The sequence below is a fragment of the Limanda limanda genome, chromosome 10 (genome assembly GCF_963576545.1).
Source record: "Limanda limanda chromosome 10, fLimLim1.1, whole genome shotgun sequence".
Lineage (NCBI taxonomy): Eukaryota > Metazoa > Chordata > Actinopteri > Pleuronectiformes > Pleuronectidae > Limanda > Limanda limanda.
Genome location: NC_083645.1, coordinates 21,820,235 through 21,832,924, shown reverse-complemented (window position 1 = coordinate 21,832,924; position 12,690 = coordinate 21,820,235). Strand labels below are relative to the sequence as shown.

The 12,690-nt window shown below is 42.0% G+C and overlaps 1 protein-coding gene across 1 annotated transcript in view; it reads left to right on the top strand.

Annotated features, from left to right (window-relative positions):
• slit3 (slit homolog 3 (Drosophila)) overlaps window positions 1–12,690 on the top strand; it is a 222,472-nt gene that overhangs the window by 159,580 nt on the left and 50,202 nt on the right. Inside the window, exons 7-12 of the mRNA XM_061079769.1 lie at window positions 1,038–1,109; window positions 4,795–4,958; window positions 5,982–6,126; window positions 9,078–9,149; window positions 9,993–10,064; window positions 11,258–11,329. Coding sequence (XP_060935752.1) covers window positions 1,038–1,109; window positions 4,795–4,958; window positions 5,982–6,126; window positions 9,078–9,149; window positions 9,993–10,064; window positions 11,258–11,329 — 597 coding nt within the window. The remainder of the gene's footprint in view (window positions 1–1,037; window positions 1,110–4,794; window positions 4,959–5,981; window positions 6,127–9,077; window positions 9,150–9,992; window positions 10,065–11,257; window positions 11,330–12,690) is intronic.

Sequence of the window (12,690 nt, the reverse complement as noted above, 5' to 3'; positions counted from 1 at the left end):
CCCGTTTAATGTTTCGCTGGATTGTAAATTCACGAGCGAGCGTGCGGTGCTTATAAGTCACGAGGGAGCTGCTCGTGTTCTGCTATGTTTTGTTTTGTACATGCACTTTAAGCAGCTTGTACTAGTCTCTCATTGCAGAACCGTCCCCCCTTGAGTCGCTTTGATGGAATAGTCGTCTTATTTCCCTTTGTTCTTTTCCCTGTTCTCTCATTTCTGTGCATGAAAATCACTGAGAATCAATAGGTTTTATGTTTCCTCAACACGCTGAGTGCCTGTGTTTGTGTGTGTGAGCGTGTGTGTGGGTGTGTGTGAGTGCCTGTGTGTGTGTGTGGGGGTGTGTGTGAGTGCCTGTGTGTGTGTGCCTGTGTGTGTGTGTGCTCATAACGACAGTCAACCTTGTTTTTCATTCCACTTCAGGTCGATACTGCATATGAGACAGAGTGTAGTTTATGAGAGAGCTAATAGTCAAAGACAGCAGTGACCTGCTTATGAGTTAGAAATGGAAGAAGCACAGATCAAGGGTGCTTTTGTGCATGTGTGTGTGTGTGTGTGTGTGTGTGTGTTTTAATAAATAACGAGTTAACACACTACGTGATGACTTGGCACGTTAGTGGCCCCCTGGACAGAAGGTCAGAATTTGCAAATGCAGTGTGTTACAGTTTTGATGAGGTTTGAAATGGTGCCAGCAGTGTTTTTAAAATTTATATTCAAGTCAAGTCAACAACCCAGAGTTATAAAATTGTTAAAAACAATCACAGAGGTCGATAGGTTAATATTCTGCATTATTCTGTATTGGAAATGTTTCAGTTTTTCTGCTTCATTTTTATTAATTGATTTTTTTCACACATAAAACCTTTAATTTCTTATAAAAACATCAATACACCAGACGCTTCCAAACCTTATTGACTTGCATCCAGCATTTGGGATAGATTTAAATTGTATTTTTGTCTTGTTTTAAACCACCAGACCAATAAGTTTTACCAGGGTTAAATTTTTCTAACATCTGTTCTTTCTTTTTCTCTCTGTTCTCTGTTCAGCACCCTCAACAACAACAACATCACCCTCATCCCCCTGTCCAGCTTCAACCACATGCCCAAGCTGCGGACACTGTGAGTATGACACACACACACACACACACACAAACACACGCACACACACACACACACACACACACACACACACACTACTACAGATGCTCATACACACACACATGAGTAATGTTCACCCATACACAAACCTGCCACAAATACACACACACACACACATATGCCACATCAACATACACACAGCATGGCAGCAGGGTCTGTGTGTGATCATCTAATCATGCCATAATAAGAGAGCAACTCTTCTATTGTTTCATGACTGTGAATAATCTTGTGGCCATTACACACACACACACACATGCACGCACACACACAGATGGATACAGTGAGAAATGTGTGCCTGTACCCCACAAACAGACACACACACACACACACACCCATACGTAATGGTAACTTCATCAATACCACAAGAAAGATTTCTTTAGGCTCTATAGTTCAATCTGCTTTGATTCATTAGAAGAAACCTCATATACTGACGTTACTGATGTGTACACACACACACACACACACACACACACACACACACACACACACACACATCCAACACGGACCCCAGGCTAAATGACCTCCTCTGATTGATTAGAGGGGGGTTCTTTAACTTGTGCGTTGTCTGTTTGTGACGAAGATCCTGCAGTTGTCAAGGCCATGGCACGACATATCAAGGGAGAATACCCATAATCCCATGGGACTGTCTGAGAGGCAGACCATTGGTTGCATTCCTGTGAGCCACACTGGGGTTGGAGAACACCAAACCAGCGTGCACAGAATGGGATTTCCTCCCCAATTCGCCATTTTTAAGAGGCGCTTGTGTGGTCAAGTAACCCTACTTAACATTCAGAAATTTCAGGGGATTTCTAAAAAGCAAAACGCAACTAAACACCAGCAGGATAATGGCGCTGCATTTATCTCAGAGGAATTATTAGTCTTTTAGAATTTTGACTGACACTTTTTGTCAAAAGCCAATCACAGGGCAGCGTTTTGACGTTTCCTGCCGACTGCGGCTACTCTCGTGGCGACGCAGATCAAAATCTGACTTTTAAAATTGGATTTCAGGAAACAGCACAACGACGCAGTTGCCAGGAGATTGAGTGCAGAGTTACCAATATCCAATATCTTTTAATCAGACGCCCTCGTCCTCTTCTGTTTTCTGTCAACACTGAGTGACTGTCTCCTCCGATTTCCTCCTCCTGCTCCTCCTCACTGTGTCTGCTGTCCCGTTTGAATTTCTCCTTTCTGATTTTCTGCATCTTTCTCACATTATATTTTCCTCTGTTGCCCTTCTTGTCTTCCATCCCATCGTTTTTGGCTAAAATGTCTTCATCCTTACTTTAGGGTTTTCCCTTCTTACCTTCGGCTTCCTCCTCCTCTTCTTCACCTGTCTTCTTCTGCACCCTCATTTCCTCTTGATCCCATTTCTCCTCTTCCTCCCAACTCCCCTTTTTTCCATCTCCTCTATGTCCAGTGTTCATAACTCAGTTCCCACGCTGCCTCCTCTTCCTCCTCTTGCTCACCACCTCCTCTCTAATACATTTTGTCAGTTTTTTTGCCGCCCTCGGATCCCAAGATTGAATTTGCTGCTTTTATAAAAATGACTCATTCAATCAAATGTTTAGGGATGTCCCTGATTCGATTAGCGGTGAAGTTGGGGAAGTGTATGTAGGTGTTTGTGTGTGTGTGTGGAAACTTCTTTTTAAATGAAATGGCTCACCTCCTCCACCACATTGATCTGTGGTCTCTTCATACAGCTGCTTACTTATACACTGTGTACAGTTCATTCTGGTTTTCTCTCACTCCTCTCCCTCTATCCATCCGTTTATCAATATTTGGTCTCATGTCTTTCTCTCCCTTTCTCTTTTATTCTATTAACTGTAATGATATCACCTCATGGTGCCTCTCATTCAGAAACTTGAACCAATGGAAAGATTAGAACTCCCACTGCTTGTGTGTTTGTGAAATTCACTACACTAAAGATGTGGCTGGTATCCCCTCTGGAGAAAATATAAAGCAAACCACTGAGAGACACATGCACAGTTCAAACACACACACACACACACACACACACACACACACACACACACGCATTTCAACTAATTAGCATAACAAATGCTATCACCTACGTACAGCTACACATTGCCCATATATAAACACACACACTCACACACGTTTGCAACCAATAAGCACAGCGAATGCTATCGCTGATTCACAGCTACACACACACACTCACACACTTCCTCCAGACCCCCAGCCTGTTCCATTCTCCCCTGTTTTTTAATCCCACTTGTCAGTAATTAAGGCTGAGCCGGGGGTGGGGCGGGACGTGGATATCTCCAGGCAGGGGTTGGACTATAAACTGGATTTATAATGCGAGAATGGTATTAAAACCCTCTGCCCCCGCTGCTAGCATCAATGAGCCCATCTCTGTTCCATAACAGGATTTGTCCTCTGCTTTATTACAAAGGGAGGCCTGTCTTCTGAAAGGCTAGATATCCCGGCTGGCATATAATACGCTGACAAGACATTCTGCTGTTTATCAGCCCTCCTCCTCATCCTCATCCTCCTCATCCTCTTCATCTCTCTCTCTCTCAAGGTGTCAAACCCAGCCAGTGCAGCTCTGTCAAGCATCACCTGAAGCTTCCTATGCTAAACAGCAGCTTTTAATTAATGGCTGTTTTTGTGGAAACGAAACATTGTAATTTAATGTCTTTAATATTAATTTAACTCCCCATAAATCTTCTGCTGAAATGTGATTAAGTGAATTTGCTCGTTTTGAGCTTAAACATTGGAATGTCTTGACTGTGCTTTGTAAAGCATCTCGAGATATTTGGCACCATGCAAATAATAATGAATCGAATTGAAAACAGGGTACAACTGAATTTTTCAAATCTAAGTTTGCAATGCATTGAACACCACAAAAAAAGTTGTACTTGTCCCACTGGAGAAGAGAAAAGCTCGGAGATTAATGAAACCAAAAATAAATGCATGACGAAATACACATGCAAAAAGAGGCATCTGAGAAACCATACATGTTCATAACTTTGAAAAACAAATCTTTTAAAATATATTTGTCTTGGGTTCTATCTAGGCTTAGAAATATAAGACGTACCCCATGTAATCACATGTCTTGTCACTATTATACCCATAAAGCCAAGATAACCAAGAATCATTGAAAGAAATGAAAAAAATCATCATTTATTTGATTTGATTTTTTCATCCTTTGTGTCTTTTGGATTCTATTCACCTCTTTGTATTATTTTGTCCTTTCTGGTTTTCAGTCTGTGCGTCCTCTCTTCATCTCTACATCATTCCCCCTCTTCTCCGTCTCTTTCCTAAGTGTCCTCTTCATTCATACCTCTGCTCCCCTCTTTCTGTCTCTGTCTTTCTGAATAGATTGTGATTAAGCTGTAGTGGCGTCTCTCTAGAGGGAGACATATTGTCACAGACCTTGGGGAAATGAGAGCTGAGGATATTACTTTGTGTGTTTGTGTGTGAGTGTTTCACCTAAGCACCGTCAAGGATGTAAACTGTGTGAAAAAGTCAACCTGTTTGAATACAGAAACAAATACAAATACACTCACAAATTTCACTAAATGTTTCATAATCAAAGGTTTGCTGTTTTAATTTTCTCTTTTCGTGTCTTCTTTTGCTCTGAAATCTGTTTTTAATGTCACACTACTCTCTCGTCCTCTCTCAGTCGTCTGCACTCCAACAACCTCCACTGTGACTGCCACCTGTCCTGGCTCTCTGATTGGCTCCGAGCCAGAAGGGGCTTGGCTCCCTTCACTCAGTGCATGGCCCCCGCCCACATGAGGGGCCTCAACGTCCCGGATGTGCAGAAGAAGGACTTTGTTTGCAATGGTGAGTTAAAAGTTACACACATATGATTTTACTCAATTATCCACGTAGCTGAAGGTCAGGCTGAAGAACATTGTGTACTCTCTGCGATCATCACAGTGATATTACTGCTACTTGACTCAAAGCAGTTATTTTTAAAGAGCCCCTGTGCTTTTAGTTTCTAGTTTCACTCGTAATCTTTCATTGGTTTTGGGGAAAAACACTGTAAAAATATTGTTGCAGAGTAGCTGCCTGTTTTGGCTTCACAATATTGACACATGCACTGAATTTCCGAACTAAATCTAGACTGTAAAATAATGTTTTTACAAAGAATTGACCCAAACAGTTCAGACGCACTGATGTATATGTGACACACTTCACAGAGGGTCGAGTGTACATTGTGCACATTTGAATTTAGTGCCGCAGAGAGCTGACTCTTTGACGTATACAGAGGACGTAATAAACCTAAAGGCCATTATTACAAGCGGCATTGTTATCGTCTCCAGACAGCTCAGCATGGAGTTTATAACACTGAGAGAGTTACACCGTGTAGAGCGCATAATCAGCTAAAAGGCCGGTGTAAGAGCAGTGGTGTTATCAGCCGCAGATAGTATAGGTGATGTTTAGAGGCCTCTGATTCAGCTCTCTGTGCTAATAGACTGTCAAGCTGCTGCCTCTTTATTCGCCTTTAGCCCCGATTTTTCTGCCGACATTATACAATACCCCCCCCCCACTCTCTCTCTCTCTCTCTTTTCATTCCTTCCCTTCCTCCTTACCTATTCCTCAATCAATGTCCTTCTCCAGGAGTAAAATTTTGTAGTAAAATTCAGTGAATACTACTGTTTCTTAATGTCTTCACTACAGAAGGAGGATGATGTCATGAGAGATTCAAACTATGGATTTTCGGATTTTGAATTTTGAAGTAAAAATGTATCTTCACTTGATAAAGAAGAGTCTTGATGGATCACAGTTTTAAAAAACCCAGTATCTGCTCAGTCATTCCAGAGACTGACCCCGTGGACATTATCTGTACGTCACTTTCTACAGGTCCGGCCCAGACCGAGACGAGGACTTGTGTCCCCCAGTTGGCCGTGTGTCCCCAGAGCTGCAGCTGCAACAACAACATCGTGGACTGTCGTCGCAAAGGCCTCACCGAAATACCAGCCAACCTGCCGGAGGGCATCGTGGAGATGTAAGACTGTCTTTACTTTGTTCTCCTCAAAAGTGAAACAAGTTCAATACGTCCAGACTGACTGGTGCAAAGCACATAACCAGAACCTTATACTTTATACTTATTTACCAGGTATAGGTACATGTTTCTATGGTAACTATATGACAGGTAGCATGGCCATTCTGCAAAATTAGTATGTTTACTTTTTATATTTCAAGTAAATTGGATATTGATTTACTTTCTTATCTTTTAAGAGGAGAGTCTTGGTCTTGATTGAATCCTGTTTGTTAGCAGATTTTCTCTGATTGTCTGCACTCAGATTTACTTTCCTGAACAAACGACCAGTGATTCAGTTTGAGTCCTTCTCCTCACGCTCAGGCTGCTTCTGCACTCATGAACTCTGATTACTGTTCCAGCTTTTTCATTTTAGTGAAATTACTCTGTCAAAATCCCCCAATATAATTCCAGGTATGATGTGGACCAACATCTCCTTGCTGCTGCTTCACCTCTCACAGCGTCCAATACAGGCGGTTACAGTGTAACCAGGTTTAACGATTTACTCGCCGTTATGGGTCTTATCTATCTTAATGGTGCTATTATCTTTTTTCATCTTAAATTGGGGAAAGCATATTTGTGGTACGGGAATTATACATCCATGATAACAACAATACATCTGTGTGCAGACAAACAAACATTAGTAGGTCCGCACAGGGGATATTTAGGAGAGAAGGCCAGGGTTTGAGAGAAAACAGCACAAAACATGAACATGAAATGAAGAAATAATCCTCTCAAAATTAAAGACCACGGTCTTGAATAAAGATTGGAAAGAAACCCCATAATTTTTCTCCTAATACTTATGCACCTAAGTAACATTTTGAATGCAGGACTTTTCTTGTGGTTGAATATCTTTCCCTGTCAGTTTCACTGTGAACTTTGTGGAGGTTTCCCAGGCCGGTGTGTGATTCACCATGAGGAACTTGGGACTGTGGCTCAACTTTTGAGTTTTGCAGTGGTCTGTCCCGGTCAATCCCTGAGACACTTCCCCTCCTCTTCCTCTGCTCTTTTTCGTCCCTTACACACATAAGTAATCACACACATCCCCCCCACAGTGGGACGTGTTTGATATCCCTATTGATCGCTGTACCCTGTTTGTTTGTACAGAGGACAGCTGCTTGATTGGTCTGTGAGTAAAGGAGCAATCCTCCCCCTGCAACGCTACACCAAGAGCGCTTTACCTCCCCAGCATAACTAATAGAATCACACACACACATACCAATGCACACGCGTATGTGCAGACCAAGAGTTTTCTTTCCTAAAGCAAAAGACTTAGTTTGGCACAAATACATTCTTATGCTGAGACACACTCAGATATGCATTCTGATAAAGCCACAGGCTCCAAAACATATCTGATGAACTCTCTTGAGGACACACACACACACACACACACACACAAACACACACACACACACTGATAGCATTAGCATTGGATCCATTATAATAGATGTTGTTGTTGCAGCCAGAAACAATCGAGTGTAATAGGATGATGTATTGTCAGTCCTCCAAATGAGACAAAGTCATCTTTCTGCATGTTGGTGGCAGGGATCACTGCCAAGGGTGTGTGTGTGTGTGTGTGTGTGTGTGTGTGTGTGTGTGTGTGTGTGTGTGTGCGTGTGTGTCTGTGTGTGTTCTCCCATCGTGCACCTTCACACCTGCCAAGCCCGTCTCCCGTTTCACTTGTTGTTTAATCAGCTCCTCGGCCTATAGATTTCTTTTTTTGATATAGCCTCTTAAAATGTCTTCCCCTTAATTCACCCTTTGATATTGAGCCCCTAAGTGTCTTTGTGTCAACCTTGTGTTACGGCCCCTGATATAATTTGTAACTTGTTGTGTGTGCAGATTGCCTTTGTCAATATCTATACACCCTTGATTTAGTTTGACCTCTTAGCTTAAATAAGGTGTTGTTGGCTGCCAGGGGTGTGAGGTGCAGTAATGTAGAGACACGGGTGAACAAGCCAAGAAACAGCCAGCCACTTAGAGTTGTGTTGTTTTCAAAGTCAAGTTTAAAAACAGCGTTTCAGAGACGTAGTCACAAATTGATGAAATAAATCTCAGCAAATGGGTTTAAGTTTAACATCATAAAATAAGGTTGATGCAACTTAGAGGTTAAATACAAACAGTAATACACGACAGACAGATAATTGATAGATGGATAGATAAAGGAAGAGAGGGGTGGAGAGTGGAGGTAAAGAGCAGGCCTGAGTGGTGGCTGAAGAGGAGGAGGACAGGAAGAAAAAGGGCGGATTACTTCCCATTTATCATTTTGACAGCTGACCCTGTGGCCGGCCTTGGGACCTCACCGCATCCCCCTCTTCTCTTCTGATTCTTCCTCTCCCCAAGTTGTTCACACTTTTCCACTCCTTCCTTTGTTGCTCTCCTTTCCGACTTCGCTTCCACGGGGAGTCTGCTGTACTAATATGACCTTCTTTTTCCACCTCTCCTCCTCTACCTCCTTTACTCTTCTCTCGTCTTTCTCTCCTCCATTTTCTACCTTTCCCCTCATTGGGGAAACAAGTGGAATTAAATAATAAATTATCTTAAAAATGAGAAGTGTTCATATATACCCTTTTGACAGGAACACAATCAAACTCTCTACGTTCAATTTGTGGATGAAAAAATCCAAGATTCACAGATTCACAATATTGTGTAGATTGTATTCTTTTTGAGGGATAAACATGTGTCAATGATGATAAACAATGATTTTTTTCTATACCTAGTGTCAAAGGATATAAATGCTATCCGTGTTATTCTGTAGCTAAGACTTTAAACATATTTTCTCTTTTTATGTTTTAGATGAAGTGTATATCTGTATAATTTCTTTAAACTAAGGGGGTTGTTAAAGATCAACTAACTCAATTTGTCTCCCCCCCCTCTCCCTTCTCTCCCCTCTCTCTGTCCATCTGTCTCTCTCTCAGTCGTTTGGAGCAGAACTTGATTAAAAGTGTCCCAGCAGGAGCCTTCACTGCCTACAAGAAGCTGAAGAGGATGTGAGTCTGCTTGGATACAACTACACACAACACACACACACACACATACACACACACACACACACACACACACAGACGCACTACACACTGGTACTGGATATGCAGCAGGCATTTTATTTATGAATCTTGAACTTTAATTAACGGATGGATAATCAGTAATTGATGTCCTTAACATTTCCAGACTGTGAGCTACATGCAGTACTGCAGCTTCATCAAATGTTTCATCTGAGCTCCTACCCAACATGAACACGCGCACACACACACACACACACACACACACACACACACACACACACACACAAATACACACACACATGCTGGGATTTAAACCTCGACAGTGTTGAATAATGTATCTCACAGTGGTGGAAGTGAATGACATTAACTGCACTTAACTTGCCTCTGCTTCCAGTCCTCTCTCTCTCTCTCTCTCTCTCTCTTTTGCTCCTGTCACTTCACTTCTTACCTTCACCTCTCCATCACTTCATCTCTCTCGCTCTCTTTGCTCTCTCTCTCTCCCTCTCCCTCTCTCTTTAGCTTCTGTCACTTTACTTCTTACCTTCACCTCTCCATCACTTCATTTCTTTCTCTCTCTCTCTCTCTCTCTCTCTCTCTCTCTCTCTCTCTCTCTCTCTCTCTCTCTCTCTCTCTCTCTCTCTCTCTTTTCATACTCCTCTCCCCTTGCCTTGACCTCGGCTGATGTAGTCTCTCATGATCATTTGTCAGACAGTTCTAGGACATCCACGCTGAGTGAACCCCATCATTGTGTTTTACAGTGATGCACTTATCTGCTCTCTCTCCCTCTCACTCACTCACTCTCTCTCTCTCCTTCTCTTCTTCCCCCAGTGACTTAAGTAAGAACCAGATTTCTGACGTTGCTGCTGATGCTTTCAGTGGCCTTCGCTCACTCACCTCATTGTAAGTACGACACACTCGCTTGCCAACACACAATCACACACACACACATTTCAATTAGTTTACACATACACACATCAAGGCAGGAAAGTAATTGTGTTACAAGAGATTTAGCAAATAAAAATGTTGTCGCCCTCGATGTTGACAACTGGGGCATAATGCAGTAGTGTGTGTATGAGCTGTGTGTGTGTGTGTGTGTGTGTGTGTGTGCGTGTTTGTGTGTGTGTGTCAGAGGTTGATAATAACATGAAGGACAGTTTAATTTGACTCAATCTTGAGCATGAAAATGAGACAGACAGTCAGACAAGAAGGGGCAGACAAGGTGAATTCCCCTGGGTGTTAAGATTGAACACACATATGCACACACACACACACACAGACAAACACACACACACACACACACTCAACGGGAATGTCACGGACAGGCAGCCCTTCTGCAGCAGAGGCCATCTGAGGGGTGATGTAGCAAAATATAAAATTGCTCAAGTGAATTATATGGTTGCAAACTACAGTTGAAGTAATTTCAGTTTTTGAGAATCAAATAAGACAAATGGTCCAAAACAGGGAACTCAGTGGAAAAAGCTTCTGTGCAGGAATGAATGAGCTGAGCTTTGGGGTTTGTTTGTTAGAAATGTCCCCGCACTGGAAACATTTTGTCTCCAGTTCTCCTTACTAGGGTGATCTTGATGGGTTTTATTTCACTTCTGCCAAATATAATGATAATATGTGTTGCCTTTTGAGTATAAATCAATATAAAAGATGGACAGTGCAGGCAAACACAGTAATAACTAAGGACAAGTCTTCAGAATAATGTTGTATTGTTTTGTGGAACAGGTATTGTCTCCTGAAACTGTCTCATATTACAAGTCATGTTTTTATTTGCTGAAAACAAAATAAAGGCATCTACTAAGATAAGTAGACATTTCAAATTCCTAGCTGTACATTTTGCAGAATCACTGTAATTGTTATTGTTGTCTCAATGGCATCATATAAACTCTCCTGTATTGATATTATGAATGAAAGAAATTCAATTTAATGAGAATAAAAAAAATGTCAGTACTGGTTAATGAAGAGCAGTGGCCATCAGGAATATTGTACATTAAGTATTTTATTACATCCTGTATGCATTTAAACCAGTAATCAAAGCCTGGTACACACTGTAACTAACTTGACGTTGTCCTGTCTGTCCTGTGCAGGGTGCTGTATGGCAACAAGATCACCGAGTTGCCCAAGGGATTGTTTGAAGGACTGGTTTCCCTGCAGCTGCTGTAAGTACTGGCTGTGTGGTCTTATGTTGATTGTGTACCTGTGTGTGTCCTAGTTGTGTTGTATATAAGTAACAGTAAAAAATTCTGTTAAAGGTTCTATAATTTGGTAATCAGAGTTGAACACAAAAATTTCAGATGATGATATGCAAGACATATGAAAAACAGACAACATGTCCACCAATTTGCAAATAGGGAGAGAATTCCCTTGATTGATGATTCATTGTGTATGCAGACCACTCTGCTAAACTTTGGAAGTCGATGGATCAGAAGTGTGAGAAATGGATGTTAATCAGAACCAAAAATAGCGACAAAGAATAAGGAGAAGACAAACTGAATTAGTTGAGGAAAGAGTTAATGGAATTTCCCCACAGTTCATCTTATTCTGGAAGCATTGGCTCATATGAAAGCAGCATAATAAGCTACACTACAACTGAACCATAATCACAGCTCAGGCCAATGTTACAGATTCTTATTGCTGTAGTATATGGTGGTAATTTCATGAGGGAGAGAGCATCACCCACATCACAGGACCAGTACTTCACTACAGAGCATCAGAGCAGACTATAGAATCACCTCATCATGTGCATTAACTCTCCATCTGTTCTTTACCATGTGTATGTGTCTGCATGTGCTGTGGGTTTTTCTTAAATGATCAACATGAACCAAATTGGTGCACTGTGGTAAAACCTGTCATCCCCTGTTGTTCCACCAATATTTACTGTCTACATAGAGGAAAACTATAAATTCTGAATAACGGTGCACTGGCACAGATTCAAGCTGCAGCTGTAGTTTCGGCATGCAGTAAAAAAAATTCTGGCTGCTATGATGGCTACATTGGTACTGTCTGTATGTGTGTGTTTGTGTGTGTGTGTGTGTGTGTGTGTGTGTGTGTGTGTGTGTGTGTGTGTGTGTGTGTGTGTGTGTGTGTTTGTGTGTGTGTGTGTGTGTGTGTGTGTGTGTGTGTTTGTGTGTGTGTGTGTGTGTGTGTGTGTGTGTGTGTGTGTGTGTGTGTGTGTGTGTGTGTGTGTGTGTGTGTGTGTGTGTGTGTGTGTGTGGCATACGGCCCTGGAGAATGCCGCAGTCCGCTGCAGAAACAGCTAATGTTCTGGGCCTTTCCATCGTAAAGTCAAGTGGAGCGAAGAAAATGAGGATGAGTGAATCTAACCCACAAACACCTTTTACGTGCTTAGGTGGATCATTGGGATGCATGGTGCATAGTCCAGGCAGAGAGGGGGGAGGGAGGGATAGAGGGATAGATAAAGGGACGGATGGTTTTGGGGGAAAGAAGGGGAGGAGACAATGGGAAGAAGACATACAGTACAAATCCAGAAACGATTGGAAACAGAAAAAAAGAAAATCTA